The sequence below is a fragment of the Vigna unguiculata genome, chromosome 4 (assembly GCF_037176805.1).
Source record: "Vigna unguiculata cultivar grain cowpea cultivar isolate G323 ecotype 2 chromosome 4, ASM3717680v1, whole genome shotgun sequence".
Lineage (NCBI taxonomy): Eukaryota > Viridiplantae > Streptophyta > Magnoliopsida > Fabales > Fabaceae > Vigna > Vigna unguiculata.
Window position 1 is genome coordinate 47,808,775 of NC_140795.1, and position 18,850 is coordinate 47,827,624.

At 27.8% G+C, this 18,850-nt stretch overlaps 3 protein-coding genes across 3 annotated transcripts; 2 read left to right on the forward strand and 1 right to left on the reverse strand.

Moving 5' to 3' along the window:
• The first annotated feature begins 552 nt into the window (after positions 1-552).
• Positions 553-2,441, forward strand: LOC114180922 (F-box/FBD/LRR-repeat protein At4g26340-like). Its single transcript, XM_028067216.2, has 3 exons — positions 553-1,269; positions 1,918-2,085; positions 2,169-2,441. Exons 1-3 carry the CDS (start codon positions 553-555, stop codon positions 2,439-2,441), a joined length of 1,158 nt encoding a protein of 385 aa, XP_027923017.2.
• A 4,449-nt stretch (positions 2,442-6,890) lies between these two features.
• LOC114180923 (F-box protein At4g09920-like) lies at positions 6,891-8,185 on the reverse strand. Its single transcript, XM_028067217.2, has 3 exons — positions 7,499-8,185; positions 7,257-7,406; positions 6,891-7,163 (listed from the first exon to the last, which is right to left on the reverse strand). Exons 1-3 carry the CDS (start codon positions 8,183-8,185, stop codon positions 6,891-6,893), a joined length of 1,110 nt encoding a protein of 369 aa, XP_027923018.2.
• A 4,519-nt stretch (positions 8,186-12,704) lies between these two features.
• Positions 12,705-16,883, forward strand: LOC114180924 (F-box protein At4g09920-like). The gene is made up of 6 exons (XM_085672096.1): positions 12,705-12,710; positions 12,782-12,928; positions 13,016-13,158; positions 15,657-16,362; positions 16,455-16,601; positions 16,665-16,883. Exons 1-6 carry the CDS (start codon positions 12,705-12,707, stop codon positions 16,881-16,883), a joined length of 1,368 nt encoding a protein of 455 aa, XP_085528222.1.
• The last annotated feature ends 1,967 nt before the right edge of the window (positions 16,884-18,850 follow it).

Here is an 18,850-nt window from a genome sequence, read left to right on the forward strand (position 1 = left end):
ATTTTGTTAAGTTTATCTCACGTTTCAAGCGTATTTTATGATAGTATTTAAATTGTTTGCACCGTTTGACACAATTTCGTTTCAATGTTAACTCAAATATTATCATAAATTGTCAAATAAACTTAACAAAATCTAGTAAGAAAATCTAAATTCACGCATCTTTAAAGAGAAAGGACTAAATTAGTATAAAATTTTAAAATTAAACTAATTACAAAATTTACTAAAACTTGAAGGATCCAAAATATATTTAACCCAAACATTTATGTAAGATCCTCTCCCCTAGAATATTGTAATTATAAAGTTCCAAAATTATAGATAAACAAATTTGATAACTAAAATATAGTGAAGTATTATTTTCACAGATATTATATAACTAACTATCATATCACAAAATTTAACATTCTTAAAATCTAATAATATAATAAGTAGCTATTATCTTATTATATATTAACTATAGATATATTATATCGAAGATATTTTATAATATTTTGAGCAGTGAATTATTTCTATAAAAAGCTGAAGCAAGTGTCTTCAATCCTGGTATCGTAAACCATGGCTGACATGATCAGTAGTATTCCAGATGATATCCTTTTATACATTTTATCTTTTCTTCCCACAAAACAAGTTGTTGCAACCACCGTTCTCTCCAAACGCTGGAACCTTCTTTTTCGTTCGGTTCCCTCCTTCGATTTCTCCTACCGTATGGATTATGACAAAAACCACATAGAAGACTGCTATCACTTTTTTCACTCAGTGTTTTCTTTTCTGCTTTCGCGTGATTCAAACCGATCCCTCCACAAATTTCGCCTCAGATGTGGCTCTACGTTTCTTATGAACACTGTAGGCATCAAGACCTCGATCTCGACATGGATTGAGGAATGGATCGAGTATGCAGTGACTGGAAGAAATAGGGTTCAACACCTCGACCTCAATCTGGATCAGAAGATTGTCATGCCTTCGATGGTGTTCAGATGCAAAACTCTTGTGGTTCTCAAATTGGGCTATGTAACAGTGAAAGATATTTCCTGCGTCGATTTGCCCTTGCTCAAAATCTTGCATTTGAATACTGTTTTGTTTTCAGAAGATGTAGGTCTTTCGCTGCTTCTTTCTGGGAGTCCTAATGTTGAGGACTTGGAAGTCAAGAATATAAATTTTGATCCTTCTAAAGTAAAGTTCAACCGATTGCCCAAATTGGTCAGAGTCAGGACTCTTGGACATTTGTTTCCATTGGAAATTGTTCAAAATGTTGAAGATTTGATCATATATCCGGTAATGCTCCTGATATTTGCTTGTTTTTACTTTCTAGATTTAAATAGTCATTTGATCATAGTTTTGATCAATTCTTTTCAGTTTAGTCCTCATTTTAAAATTGTTTTCAATTTGGTCTTACATTTCATTAATTTTATTTTATTAGATTCTTTTTCTTAATCCTGTCTAAATAGTTAAAGCAACGTGATCAATAGTGACATGGAACACTCTCTTCAATGATGTAACCGTTATTTTACTATGCTGACCTTCTAATTTTAATTAGAGAGTTTTAGGGTTTATAATTTGTCGAATTAGGTTTAGGGATTGATTAGAATTTGAGAATTTCTTTGAATTTGAGATTTTAGAGGTTTTGTGTGACCCACCATCAAAGATTGTTTTTCATTATGTGAAGATTTTGTCTCGGAGGATTTGCATATCTTCATCGCGGAGGTAGGGTTTGTTTAATTTTGTGATTTAAGATTGTCTAATTGAATGAAATTAAGGAAATGTAATATCAAATTGAAAACAATTTTAAAAGTAGGACCAAATTGGAAAAGTTTGGCCAAAATTAGGATCAAATGACTATTTAAGCCTACTTTCTATTTTCTATTAAAAAGAGAAAAAAAAAAAGATTTACGATGTTTTGACATTATTTTCGATCTCTTGCAGCTTTGTCCACTGAAACTCGGTTTTGATTTAGAGAATTTAGTTCAATTAGAAATAAATTTTGTGTATAGGAAAGAATGGCTTGAGGTATTGGAAGTGCTAAGGCATTGTCCCAAGCTTCAAAATCTTGTGCTCGGCATTTTTAAGTCTTACCGATTTGAGCTTTTTCAGGTATGAGTTTTGTTTTTATATTATTTTCTTCAAATATTACCATTAATATAACTCTATGATTATTCTATGATTGTTGTTATCAGAAAAATGATGAAGGAGCAGTTTTGCCAGGCCTACAACCGATCCCACAGTGCATTTCAATGTACCTTAAAACCTGTGATTTTGGAATTTACGAGGGGTCTATCGATGAGATTCAGTTTGCAAGATATATTCTGCAGAATGCAAAATATTTACGCACCATGAAAATTCAAATCTGCCCTGAGAGTAATGTTACTGATGACAAAATACTTTATATGATAAAAGAATTATCCTCATGCATGAAGAGCTCAAATACCTGTACACTCTCAATTAAATAGTTAAGGAGAATTGTTTCTTTTTGTTTGTGTTTATGTGAGAAACTGCAAGAATGTGTACAGGTTTATCAAATTATTCTGCTTTCTTCACCTAATCAGAGGACCCTTCATCATTTTTATTGTCCAGAACTGTTTAGGAGCACTCTGAAGTTTCAAAATTTTGTAATGTTTATGGAATTCAAACTTCTTTTTACGATGAGCAAAATATTCAAAATACACCAATTTTGGGATATATAACTAAATTTTAAACTAACAAAACCTTTTCAAAATAACACCTTTTAATATATACTAGTGCCCAGGCACAATAGCGTATGTGTGCATACATTTTTTTTTAGATATGAATGATAATATGTTAATAGTGTTAATATGTGATAATAGTATAATGTTATTAAGTCAATATGTAAAATAAATTTATATTTATTAAAAATAAAGTGAAATGAATAGAGAAATTAATTGTTGATGAATTAAAAAAAGAAGAAAAAAAGAAAAACAATTTTATAGAAAATAAGTAAAAATAACCATTAATTTTAAAAAAATTAATAAATAATTATATTTTAAAGGATAAAATTGATATTATGAAATATGAAAAAAATAGGGGGAATCATCCTCTTTATATATTGTTATAAATCTATATCTATTTTATAGAGATTCCTCTTTTTGTGTCTACATTTCATAATACCCGTTTTACCCTTAGTTATTTTAAAAATTAATTATTTTATAAATGATTTACTTTTAATCATTTTTCTTTTTACATATCTTATTTTTCTTTTAATCATTCTTCTCTTTTGACTTAAATCATTATTTAAATTTTCTTTTTACATCTATAACAATAAAGAGGATTCCTCTTTTTATGTCCACATTTCATAATACCCGTTTTATCTTTAGTTATTTTAAAAATTAATTATTTTATAAATAATTTACTTTTAATCATTTTTCTTTTTACAATATCTTATTTTTCTTTTAATCATTCCTCTCTTTTGTCTTAAATAATTATTTAAATTTTTTTTTACATATCTTTTTTTTTAATTTATATTTAACAACTATTTTAAAAATTTTATATTTGTTATTAATCTCTAATTTCTTGAAAATTAAAAAATGCAAATACACATGCGCGACAGCGCTTGTGTGTTCGCTAGTATCTATATAATTTTATTCTTTCCTGTTGTTGTTTAATTATTTTTATACCTTTTTTATTTTTTATTCTGTTTCTAAGAAATGGTTTTCTTAATACATAAACTATCACTGCAAAAAAAATATAGTTGTGAAGTTTAAAATACAAATTTTAGGAGTGAAATCATCACAATTTAAATTTTTGACTATTAAAATAACCGTCAAAACTACACAAGTCAAAAACAATTATTGTTGTCAAAAATATTTTAAACGTCGATATTGTTGTAAACAAGGAAAATAGTAGCGGCTAAAAATCGATATAAAATTCATTCTTATTCACTAAAAGAAAATGTCCCATTAATAAGTAATTTTAATGATCAAAAGTTGTTAAAAATTTAGATACCAATTTAAAAATTTAAAATTATTGATTACTAAAATAGTTATTATTATGATTAAAAATTTATAATTGGTCACTACATTAATTTATAATTGGTCATTACATTTATCACTAATTGATTAGAGACTAATTTATTTGGTAAAAAAAACTTAGTAACTAATGTTTAGTAACCAATCTCCTTTGGTAGCTAAGACCCTGATAGCTAAATTTAGAAATAAATTTAGACACCAATTATAATTTTTTATTTATAATAACTATTTTAGTTATCAATAATCTTTTACTTTGTATATTGGTATCTAAATTTGTCAAAAAATATATCATAATTTGATAGTTAAAAATCACTACAAAATATATCATACTTTAATAAGTAAAAATTGTCAAAAAAATGTTTAAAATATATTTTAAATTTTTAAAAATTCTAAAATATTTATTAATTATTTTTCATTCATATGATAACCAATATTTTAATTATCTATTTTATTTAAAATTATTCTTTATTTACTTATTTATTACAAAAAAAAATTCTACATCCCAATCCTACTATTCATTATTTACACGAGTTCAACATTTATTATAACAAACTTTAAAATAAAAAAAAAAAAAGAAACTAATCTAATTCAACAGAATTGTTAGGAAGAAACTTACTAGCTCAACAAAATATCCAGTTACAAATGTTCCCTAATGTAGTAGCCAATGTTCCAGCTGTATTTGATATTTGGTTTAATTACTTGGATATGGATGGTACTCATTTTAGTAGGGGTATGTTAATTTGGTACTCGTTGTTGAAAAAATGTCAATTGCGTCCCTATTTTTGAAAAGTGCTTCAATTAGGTTGTTTTGGACAAAATAATTAACGCGGTTAATGACACGCCATGTGTCACTCTCTGATTTTTTATATTTTTTAATTTTTTTTACAAAAGTTTTTTATTGCCACGTGTCAAGTTCCTATTGTGACACGTGACACACGTATACCAAATGTCATTGTTCTGATTTCAATTTAATCCCTATCTGTATATCATTATTTCAATTTAGTTCTTACTTGTGTCTTTAATTCAATTTTGTTAGGATTTTTTTAATAATTGAAATATATTTTTATAATATATTTTTTATAAGATTAAAACTAATTAAATATAAATATTTTTAAAAAATTAAGTAGTAATATTTATATTAAAATTTAGTGCTCACATTGACAAAATATGGGTTAATAATATACAATAATATAATATGTTAAAAATTATTTTTAATAAAAAAATATTAGTATAACATTTATACAAATAATAGATTTGGTCTTGAATTGGAGAGAGACAATGTTATTCTATTTTGAAAAAAAAAAAAGTGGATAACTATATTGTTTTATATAAGTATAACATTTTTTATCACTAAAATTTAATGTAAAAAATAAAATAATTTGAATATTTAAGTGTAATGATTTGATGTATAAATTAAAAAACAAAAAATTTAACATGTATATATAAGTTATAATTAAATTTATTGACTAATTTGATCTTAAATTAGAAAAAATAAAATTGGATCGGTTTTAAATAATATGTGTACTAAATTGAACCAAAACTTTAAATAGAGGACCTAAATTGAAAATAACTATTATCATTGTCACGTGTTACGACTGTAAACTGCCATGTGACACGAGTAACCTAACATGTGACAAATTATAAATTTTTAGAAAAAAAATTAAAAATTTTCACATCTTGACACTTGTTCTGTATGGATACAGTGTTAACTCCAATCTAATAAAGAAAATTAAATTGAACTCTTTTAAACAATTCGAAAATTAAATTGAACTAAGTAATAATAAAATTTATAAATGTTATATATTGTAATTTTATTTAAATTTATAGTTAAAATATGTTATTAAATATTAAATTTATTTTTATAAATACTCACAAATATTCGTAAATTTTAAAAGAAATATACAGGTACCTATATAACTAATACATATATAACGTATATATATATATATATATATATATATATATATATATATATATATGACAAATACTTATTCAACAATATTAACCGCGCTTGCCCCGTTAATATCATATCCTCTGTGACTTTTGTGTTTTGTTCAAATTCCCTATCATAACCTAGGTCTAACAAATATACTACAATTACCCTTATTTAATATATTTACTTTTGTTAATAAAAAAATATTGCACACCAACAATTATAAAATAAGAATACATATAATTAGTAATATCAAAAGAACCCAAATAAAAAAAATATTGCCTCTCCTGGAAGTGTCTTGGATCCAGAGTAGATTCATTGATCATGAACCATGTGTTTCATCGATTGGTTTCCACAACGAACATGGCTTCCGGAGATCGATGGCTCAATGCTAGGAATCGCTATGTCGCCTAGAGGCGGGCTTCTTCTAATCGCACTGTTCTTAGACTCGAGAGTATGCAGATCACTTTGTGGAACGATGTGGTCATTGGATTTGGCAAAGCTAGCGATTCCGTGGTGACCGATGAAGGACCTGAGGGGATTGAAGGTGTGTGAGAGCGATGGCGGTGAAGAGGTGTGCAAAGAATATCTTCACATTGATTCATTGTTCATATACAATTTAAAATCCTCTAGAATGAAAAGTACAAGCAAGAATCCATATAATATCTTCCGCTTTATAAATGCTTATGATAAATTTTTCTTCATCGGCAAATAAAAAATATTATCACATTGATTACAAATTACTGTCTTCCACGGAAATTCTTCAATATTCCTTTCCTAATTTAATGAAGATCATTAGATATTACAAATATGAACTTTGAATTCCAAAAACGACAATAAATTTTCATTAACAAGACAACAAAAACCGATAAATTGTGACAAACTTTCATTTGGTGAAGAAAAGTAGACTTGACTAATTGACAAACATGTCCACATACTTGCAGTTACCAACAAAAAGACAAACAAAAAGAAACAATCCTGCACTATTCAAAATCAAGTGTACAAGTATTTGAGCTCTTCATGCATGAGGATAACTCTCTTATCATATCAATTTTTTCCCCAATACTGCATATTTTCATGGTACGTAGATATTTCGCATTCTCCAAAATATATCTTGCAAATTGAAACTCATCTATAGAACCACTATACTTTTTGAGACAACAGGTTTTAAGGTGTGATGAAATGCACGCAGGAACAGTTTGTGGATATGGCCAAGCATATTGTTCATAGCCTGCTAAAAATATTGGAAGAAAGATCTGAAAACAACAAAAATAAAAACTATATTAATACTTATGTTTGAAGAAAAGATAATAAGGAAATTCATACTTGAAAAGCTTAAATCATTAAACCTTAAAAACGCAAATGACAAGACTTTGAAGTTTGGGACAATGTTCGAGCACTTTCAAGACCCGAAGCCAATCCTCGTTCGCATGCAAAACCAATTCAAGTTGAACTAAATTTTGAAAGTCAAAATCCAGGTCCACGTTCCGTTGATACATCTGCAAGACATACAAAATGATATCAAAACATAAGAAATCCTTTTTTTCCTTCGAAATGGAGAGTAATAAGAAACAAATCTCACATGCATTACCCCATCGAAGAACAAAACTTCAACATCCTTGAAAATTTCCAGTGGAAGTAAGATTTCATGGATGCTGGCTCTAACCAACTTTGTCAAACGGTTAAACTTTCCTTTAGTTTCGCAAGCCAAATCCATGACTTCCAAGTCCTCAAGATTAGGACACCCAGAGAGAATCTGTGAAAGATCCAGATATCTTGGTAAACTAACAGAGTTCAAGTACAAGATTTTAAGCAAGGGTAAATCAGCAAAGGAAAAATCTTCCACTGTTATCAAATTCAACTTGAGAACTACAAGAGTTTTGCAGCTAAACACAGTTGGCATGACAATGCCCCGATGACAATAGATGTCGAGGTGTCGAACTCTTCCACTCACTGCAGCCGTAATCCATGTCTTGATAGATAGGGTGTGTTCAAGGGTACAGTGAAATGTGAGGCGAAATCTATGGAGGGGTTGCTCTCTATCACGCGAAAGCAGAAAAGAGTCCACCGATTGAAGAAAATGAGTGTATGCCTCTTTGTATTTGTCATAATCACAGGAGTATATGGGATTGTAGTCGAAATAGAAAGAGGGAACTGAACGCCATAGATGGATCCAGCGCTTGGAGAGAACACTGGTTGCAACTACTTCTTTTGTTGGAAGAGAAGATAGAATGTCACACAGGATTGAGTCCGGCAAACTGCTGATCCTATCAGCCATGGTTGAGAATAGCTCAAGGTTACATAGCTGCTTCAGTTTCTTATAGAACAACTCACTGACTAAGGTATCAAATCCTTTGATAAGAATTTACTTTTGCATTGGATTTGATGCGCATGCCATGAGAACCTAAGCCTTGGGAAGTGAAACGAAACACCTAGGGTTGTATTTCCCAGCAGGAAAACCCGAACTCTTGTAATTCCCATATTCTGAATTGAAACATCTCATGTAATGATATTATTTATTAGTAGTACCTGGTCTCAAATAGAAAAAAGTAGTGTAAATATTCTTATAAATTGAAAAAAAATATTTGAGTTATAGACATCGTTGAGGAAACAAAACTTTTAATTTTTTTTTTTAAAAACAGTAAAAGTAATGTAAATATCAAATCATTTAATACTATCTCTTATTATTGGAGTTATGTTGTTATATATATATATATATATATATATATATATATTCTGTGAAGTATTTGGTATGTTTTTGGCAAAATAAATTTATAATTGTCATATTAATTGTATAAAATTAAGTGCGTAGTTGATAATTTTCATAATAGTAACCATAGCAAAGGAGGAAGACAACAACAAATAGACAGAAAAACAAAGACGGTAGGCTAACTACATAAAATATTTCAGTTATAATGAAATACTATTTCCTTTTTGCACATACAAAACTTTTCATTTATTCGCACAAACTCCATAGAACATATTTAATTCAATCCAACTAGACTCGATTTATCCGGATAGGCAGCGGCGGAGCCACAATGGGGCAGGCGGGGCCACGAACCCCCTCCTACTTTTTAAAATTTTTTTAAATTATATACTCTTAGAACTTTTAAATTATATTTTTTAAATTATAATTATTTCATTAAATTAGATAATAGTGTATCGAAAATTAATGAAAATTAAATTAGGTATTTTTTATTTCTTTTATAAAGTACAACATTTAATGTTAATAAATAGTACAATATAAAATTGAATATAATAAAATAAAATTGTTAAGATAATTTTTATTTTCTCTTCACATTGTTTTTTGAGTTCTTTTACGTATTGTACTCATCTCTCATCCTTACCTGATTTCTTCTTTCTTCTATTATTGAATAAAAAAAAGTTAAACAGAAACTTATTATTTATTTTGTCTCACTTGGTAGTGCAATAATTGTTTAATATTTAGCCATTTTTTTTATCTCATTACCCTTTTGTATATCCATTTTTTATGAATATAGAAGAGCAAGTAATGTATTATGTGATTTTTTATAGAGGATTTTTAATTGTAACTCGATCATCATACTTTTTTTTAGTAATTATGTCTCTCAATTTTTTATTATATTATAATAAAAGAAATTGGTCCTAAACTTGTTTTATAGATAGGTATATTGATAAAAAATAAAAGAATAAATTCAATTTTTAAAATTGATAAAAAAAAAAAAGGTAAGATGAGGACAAGACAATAAGGTTGCTCATCGCATAAGTGAAAGTTTGTGATGACTTTTGAATTGATATGTGCACATTAGTAAAATGGAAAATGAATATTTTACATATAATATGATTATTTACATTGGAAAAAAAATAGCTGAAAAATGTAGTTATGATTCAATTATTTGATAAGTTAAAAAATATGAAAAAACGAATGACAATCATTTAGATATGTGTATTTTCTGTTATAGTTATAACTATTAAATTATGTATTAATTTTAAGTGAATGAGTGACAAAAATATTAAATATATAAATTCTAGGTATAATATTTTGGCTCCCCCAGAAATCTTAGTCAAGATCCGCCACTGCGGATACGTACTATAGAGTCAGATTAGTGAAGTCTTGCACCTGTGGTGATACAACTTACTCTCTTGAGGTGCTCTCCCCGAGCTACCACACACAGGGTTAGTTCTTTATGTCATAAGAAAGATGAAGTCATTCTCATGACAAGACCTCCTACTATTCTCACATCTAACCATTTTCCTCTATTTGAGTATCAATAACTAGCAGAATTGAACAAAAATAACAAATATATGGACTAAATTGAACAAAAAAAATAATACTATCACAAACTGACATGTGGCACTAGCATTGACACGTGGCACAATTGTGACTTGACACGTAATTTTTTTTAAATTAAAAAAATTTTAATTTAGAAAAAAATTAAAAAATTAAAAAAACCAGGAACTGACACGTGACATGACATGTACTGTTAAAAAACGTTAACTATTTAAACACCATTAGTGTAAAGGACCAAATTGACCACAATTTAAAGAAAATGAAAACCTAATTAAACACAAAACGAAAATAGGGACCAAATTGAATAAAAACAACAAAAATAGGACCATATTTAAGCCTTGGAAATTTGACCAATGAAAAGTTTATGGTCATTAATTTAAAGAATGGATTTGTTCAAAATAGTAAAATTCGGTTTTGTGAGGTGTAATTTTTTAATTTTAATTTAAAGAAAATGAAATGATTATATTTATAATATTTGTATATTGTTAAGAATTATATTATCGATTATTTTTATTTTAATTCATTCAGTTATTTATATTATAATAATGGTATAATTACCGATTTGGTACCCTAATTTTTTGTTAAGTTCAATTTGGTACCAAAACTTTTGGTTTGTTCAATTTAGTACCCAATTATCTAAAGAGATTCAATTTGGTCATCTCCGTTAAGTTGGAGTTAACATCGTGTCCGTACAAGACACGTGTCAAGCCATGAAATTTTTATTTTTATTTTTTATTTTTAAAAAAATATATTTTTTTTTAAAATTTTAAAAACTGCCATGTGTCAGTTTATCATCGTGCCACGTGCAGCTTACAATCATGACACATGGCAATGGTAATAGTTGTTTTCAATTTAGTACCCTAGTCTAAATTTTTGGTTCAATTTAGTATCCAATTTTTTTAAAATGATCCAATTTCGTCCTCTCCAATTTGAGACCAAATTAGTAAATAAGCTTAATTACAACTTATTTATATATGTTACAATAACTTTTTCTAATATATACATCAAATTATTTCACCTAAATACTTCAATTATTTTATTTTTTTATATTTTAACCTTTATAATTTTTTACACATGAAATTTTTTACACTTGCAAAAAATAAAATAATTTGAATATTTAGGTGTAGCAATTTGATGTATAAATTCAAAACAATTATTTTATCATGTATATATAAGTTATAATTAAACTTAATTACTAATTTGGTCTCAAATTAAAAAGGACGAGATTAAATCATTTTAAAAAAATAGGGTACTAAATTGAATTAAAAATTTAAATTGGGGTACTAAATTGAATACAATTATTACCACTGCCACGTGTCATGAATGTAAGCTGTCACGTGGCACGATGATAAACTGACACGTGACAATTTTTAAATTTTTTGAAAAAAAAAACTTTAAAAAAAATAAAAAAAATAAAAATTTCATGGCTTGACACGTGTCCTGTACGGACACGGTGTTAATGTCAACTTAACGGAGATGACCAAATTGAATCTTTTTAAATAATTTGGATACTAAATTGAAGAAACCAAAAGTATAGGTACTAAATTAAACTTAACCAAAAAATAAGGGTACCAAATTAGTAATTATACCTATAATAATTTACCTTTGACTTTCATATAAATGTTAATGCTTTGTTTATTGTAATTTATTATCAATATGTTTTATTTTATATGAAAATGTTATATTATCTTTATATTGTATGTAAATTTGTTCTTATAAATATATATTATCGTAATTTCTTATAATTTATGGTATCTTCAATGAAATTCTAAACCTAATTTTGACCAATTTCTAACCCTTAACCTACACATCATTCAACAATGCATCATATCACAGTAACAGTCCATGTTGGACACGGTTCTGTTAACTAATATGACAGAATTAACAAAAATAACCTAATTAAATAAAATTTACGAAATTTAAAGTCAAATTGAAAAGAAATCCTAAAGTAGATTAAACCTAAAGATGTCACATCTATCTATATAATATACAAATGAAATCATACAAAGTACGAAATTTTTTTATCTAACACAAAAAGCAGCATACAAAAATTTAACTAAAAGTAGAAAATTTTATTACTTTTAATTTTTGTGATACGTGGCTTTCTAAAATGCAAGAACGTTGTGTTATTTATGTGTGGCACATATCCAAATTTTTAAAGAAAAATAATTTTTTAACAATTTAATTTGAATAATTTTCTTTTATTATCTTATGTGACATATTTTTATTTTTTTCATTTTTCTATATTCCAATGCAACAAATAAATTATTCTCAAACGATTTGATATGTTGTGCCCTGAGTTATCTATTCCTATAAGAAACTGAAACAACTGAGTAGTACTATTCCCAACCATGGTTGATATGATCAGTAGTTTTCCAGATGATATCCTTTGCCACATTCTATCTTCTCTTCCAACCAAACTAAAGGAAAGTTTAACAGATTGCCCAAGTTGGTTAGAGCAAGCATCGATAAATATTTTCCATTGGAAATTATTAAGAATGTTGAAGTTTTAATCATAGATTGGGTAATGCCTGTTAGATTTCTTTGTTATTACTTTCTATTTCTAAGAGAATAAGATAATATATCAATTTGTATCTCTTGCAGATATATCACCCAAACCTGGATTTTGAGTTTCAGAATTTAGTTCAACTTAAATTGAGTTTTGCACTTAACGAGGATTTGTTTGGGGTCTTGGAAGTGCTCAAGCATTGCCCAAAGCTTCAAACTCTCGCCATTTACATTTCTAATCAGGTTTGATGATTCAAAGTATGTTTTTTTTTTTTGTTGTCGTTTATTGAAGCATTAGTATTAATATAGTTTTATGATTGTTTTTATCAGTTTTTTTATTTTTCTGATGATGAAGGCCATGAAGAAGTAGTTTGGCAATACCCAGAAACTGTTCCTGCATGCATTTCATTACACCTCAAAACCTGCTGTCTTGAATGTTTCAAGGTTTCTGCATATGAGCTTCAATTTGAAAGGTATATTGAGGAGAATGCAAAATATTTACAGACCATGAAAGTTTGCTCCCGTTTTATCCTCATGCCAGAATAGTTTTAAACTTGAATAGTTAAGTTTTGAGCAGTAACTGCTGCTTTCTTCTTGTTGTTGTCTTGTGCCTTAGTGTTGTGAGAATGTTGTTATGTTTATCAAATTAATCTATTTATCTTCACCTAATGATAGTTTAAACACTTTTTTTCCTTTTGACCAGAATTGTTTATGCAGTATTAATATTAAGTATCAATAATTTTTAATGACAAAACTTAAATATATATCAATTTTGAGGTATTTATTATCAGAAAATATTACTCGCTAAGACAGCATTTACCTACTAAGAAATGATGTTTAAGGTAATGTAATCCTTTACATTTTATGGATTAATGATGTTAACCACAATTTCTAATCAGCATATCATATTGTTAAACTATAGGGCCAACAAAAAAATGTGCGCCATTCAGAAAATGATAATTAGTATGATAATTATTTTAATTTAAAACATATGATTTGTTAAAAAGTAAAATTACAAAAGAAGTATATATATTAAAAAAATAAATCGTTTGCATATAATGACATATATAAAAATGAATTTTCATTAATGGTAAAATAGATAATTGAAATAAATAAATTATTCAAATATATTAATACTTTTTTAACTTCAAATTTGAGAAATTCTTCTTAAAATGTTATTGGCTTAATGTTAAACCCCAAACTGCAGAATTCAATTATAATATCCTAACAGTGTTACAGTACTAATATTCAAATAGTATTACAAATTAATTTTTTCAAAAAAAATTACAAAACAATTTTATTGTCAATTTTAATACTATTATACCTTATATTGCACACACCAACAATTATAAGATTATATATGTAGGAGCACTAATGATATTCATAAATTACTATTGAAAGTACTAGTTTTTGTACAGTCATGTAAATAAATTCCATATTTCAATCATTAAATTAGACTTATTTATCATAATCATAATACAATACAATACAATGTTTAATATACAATATAACTAATTTTTGAAACATAAAAGATAGTTAACAACTACGCACTTAATTTTGTACAACTAATATCGAAATTATAAATAAATTTTACTGAAAATATACCAAGTACATCAATGTTACTGTCAACTTTACAATTATACCTCATATTTGAGACACCAACAATTAGAAGATTATATATAATTAGTAATTTATTAAATTGATTAAGAGATAGTAACTTATTCAATGGTTTAATATTTACACTACTTTTACCGTTCTTTAAAACATTCACTGTTTGTTTCCTCAACGTCTAAAATATAACTCATGTATTTTTTAAAGTAATAAGCTAATATTAAAAAAACACAGTATAGTCGTTTCAATTCAGGATATGGGAAATACAACCCTAGATTTTTCCTTTCACTTCCCAAAGGTTCTCATGGCATGACATCAATTTCAATGCAAAATAAACTCTTCTCAAAGGATTTGATATGTTAGATAGTGAGTTGTTCCTATAAGAAACTGAAGCAGTTATGTACACCTCTGATATTCTAAGGCCGTAGAAGAAAATGTTTCTTTATTTGTCCTTTAAAGAATGCAAAATATCTGCGGACAATGAAAATCTGCACTGGCAGTGATGCTGATAATAATACTCTTGGAGAAAAACTTGATTTGGCAAGAGAGTTATCCTCATGCATGAAGTATTTGTACACTTTCATTTGAATAGTTAAGGAATGTTTCTTTTTCTTTGCCTTTTTTGTTAGTAACTGCAAGAATGTGGACATGTTTGTCAAATTAATCTGCTTTTCTTCACGAAATGAAAGTGTGCCACACATTATCGGGTTTGTCCAGAATTGGTTACACTTTGAAGTTTCAAAATTCTGTGTTGTTATTGTAATCAAAACTTCACATATGCAATGATCTTTTAATTTAATAAACTAATACTAAAAAAAGAAAGTATTCAGACTAGTTATTATTGATAAGTATTTAATCACGCAAGTTGTTTCAATGCAGAATATGGGAAATACAACCGTCGGTTATTCCTTTCACTTCCGAAGCTTAGGTTCTAAATGGCATCCACATCAATTCCAATGCCAAATTAAAGCCTTCTCAAATGATTTGATACGTTGAGCAGTGAGTTGTTCTTATAAGAAACTGAAACAGCTGTGTACACTTTTGGTATTCTAATTTTTAAAACATGATTATTATGATACATCTATGAGTATTTATGATTATTACCATGAACCAAAACTGGTGCAGTAAAAAAAAAACTGAAAGGAGCATTTATTTTCATTGAGTAATATCAGTGGCAGTGTTTAATAGGTGATAAGTGATACCATTACTTAAGTTGTTTCAATTCAAAATATGGGAAATACAACCCTAGGTGTTTCGTTTCACTTCCCAACGCTTAGGTTCTCATGGCATGCGCCTCAAATCCAATGCAAACGTAAATTCTTATCAAAGGATTTGATTATTCTATAAGAAACTGAAGCAGCTATCTTCACATAAGATATTCTCTGGCTGATAGGATCAGCAGTTTGCCAGACTCAATCCTTTGTGACATTCTATCTTCTCTTCCAACAAAAGAAGTAGTTGCAACCAGTGTTCTCTCCAAGCGCTGGATCCATCTATGGCGTTCAGTTCCCTCTTTCCATTTCGACTATGTTGGAGACCTCTTTGATTGTGACAAAGACTTTAATGACTACTATGATTTTCTTGAGTCGGTGAACTCTTTTTTGCTTTCTCGCAATAGAGACCAACCCATCCATAGATTTCGCTTCAGTTGTTTCTCTAACGTTTATGATCCTACAGATATCCTGACTTCGGTCAATGCTGCAATGAGTGGTAGAGTTCAACATATGGACTTTAGTCTGATGTCGATGAATGTGTTGCCATCTGTGGTGTTTAGCTGCAAAACTCTTGTAGTTCTCAAATTGGCCTTCACAAGAGTGCTAGATATTCCCTCTGTTGATTTTCCCTTGCTTAAGATCTTGCACTTGTTTTCTGTTAGTTTATCAGGAGATTTAGATCTCTCGCAGCTTCTCTCTGCGTGTCCTAATCTTGAGGACTTGGAAGCTAAGGATGTATCCTGTGAAACTAAAGGAAAGTTTAACAGATTGCCCAAGTTGGTTAGGGCAAGCATTGATGAACATTTTCCATTGGAAATTGTTAAGGATGTTGAAGTTTTATTCATAGATTGGGTAATGCCTGTTAGATTTCTTTGTTATTACTTTCCATTTCTAAGAGAATGGGGGATTTCTAGTGTTTTGATATCAATTTGTATCTCTTACAGATAAATCACCAAAAACTGGATTTTGAGTTTCAGAATTTAGTTCAACTTAAATTGACTTTGGGACATAGCAAGGATTGGTTTGGTGTCTTGGAAGTGCTTAAGCATTGTCCAAAGCTTCAAACTCTCGCCATTTACATTCCTAATAAGGTTTGATGATTCAAAGTATGATTTTTGTTGTTGTCGTTTATTCAAACATTAGTATTAATATAGTTTTATGATTGTTTTTATCAGGTTTTGTATTCATCTGACGATGAAGGCCATGAAGAAGTAGTTTGGCAATTCCCCGAAACTGTTCCTGCATGCATTTCATTACACCTCAAAACCTGCTGTCTTGAAGGTTACAAGGGTTCTGCAGATGAGCTATTGAAATGTTGTATAATTGTGTTTATAATTGTTTATAAAATGTTGTATAATTGTGTTTATAATTGAAAAAATTAAGAAAATAGAGCATATTTACATGCCACAAATATTGAGAAATGGCTTCATTAATACTCTCTGTTGTAGTAGTGCCTTTAAATTTATTAATCTGCCCTATAAAGATCTTCGAATTGGAATAAGTTAAAAGGTAAAATACAAACTTAATTAGTAAATCAACTTAACATTTTTGGTCAAAAATAAAATAAAACCTAAATCTTTTTACTAATTCAGAGTATTTCATCCTTTCTTCTACACAAGTATGACCATATAAATATATTACATTATTCATCAAATAGTATTAATATAAAATATTTGAAAAGTAAAAGCTTTTAAAATAAAAATAGAGGAATAACATGTAATAAAACAAGCAACACAACTATAGTTGCTCACAGCTACTCTATTCCTCACCACTTCTAGGTTTCTCATGTGTAGTATCCCCTTCTCTTGTTTAATGCATGACTATACTGGAAAAAAAAGAAAAAAAATTCACAAAACAAAGGGTAAGCTAGTATATTTGAAAAAATGAAAGCAGAAGAACTAAATTCAAATATTTAAATCAAGCAATTCATGTACAGCTAATTCATTCAACCAAACACAATTATTTGATCAAACCTTAACAACTACCTTTGGAGGATTATGTTACTATGAGTTTGGAACACCTAGCAGAGTCTTAATAATCTCCTTCCGAGCCTCTACTCAATACACCAAAGACAATGGTGGAATGCTTTCTCTCTTGACAACATTAGATGAGGCTTCTGTTCTGTATAAAACTGAAGTCTATAATGACACATTGACATCTTTAAAAATATCTATGTAACTCTAGATAACAGTTCAAGAATAACTGAAGCATATACTTATGAGTATAGGCTTCAAAAGAAGCAAAGCCTATATCATGAATATAGACTTCGATTCATCGAAAAATTCAAAATCCATACTCATACAACTAGATATATAGGCTTTAGTTTAACCTATAACCCACAAATTATAACTTAAATATATATATATATATATATATATATATATATATATATATATATATATATATATATATATAAAATAAATGAGATTACTCCACTAATCCCGCACTAATGTTATTAGAAAAAAAATGTAATAAGGTTCAACCGAGATCCGTAGATAATAGATAAAATCTGTAAACAAATTGTGAATTGACTATGAATTACTTACGATAAAAATTTGTAGGTAATAATTACCTAGGCCCAGGGATCTTACCTATTAGCAAATTACCTTGTTGTTTATTTTAGTTTTTTTTTCTTAATATTTAGCATCCATTTAACGAAAGCTAACTTAAATAAATAAAATTTAAAAATATATAAGATTAGTGTCCGCTAATTAAATCAATATTATCTTTATTTATTTCAATTTTATTTTATATTTAACGTTCACTATAGGGTAACGATAACTTAATAAAATAAAATATTCAAATTAAATAAGATTATTATCACTAAATTGATGCTAACATTTTTTTATGGTTAACATCCGCTCAACATATGTCGACTTAAATGTATATGAATATTAAAAATAAATAAAGTTAGCTTCTATTAAACAAATACAAACTTTACTAAACTATTTAACACAAATATTTATTAACAATTTAAAAATAAATTTTACTCATTACTCAGTATTAGACATCAAGCAAAGATCGATTTATTTTTCTTTATTTTTAATTGAACTACTTGAAGAGGTGGAAGTGTTGCTTTCCCATGTAGTATTACATGATTTTATCTTTTGATGATATTTGTTTGCTTACGTCTTCTCTCCAAACTTGTCTTTCGTAGTTAAAAAAAAAAGAACAATCTTGTTTAATATGACCTTGATTACCATACATAGTTTAATTTTTCTCCATGCTTCTTGAAACTTTATCTTTATATGATAGATTTGTTTAATTTTTTTTTGGAGAAGTTCTAATTTAAATAAATTCCTCATTTCAATCTTGAAATAAAACTAATTTAGCATAATAC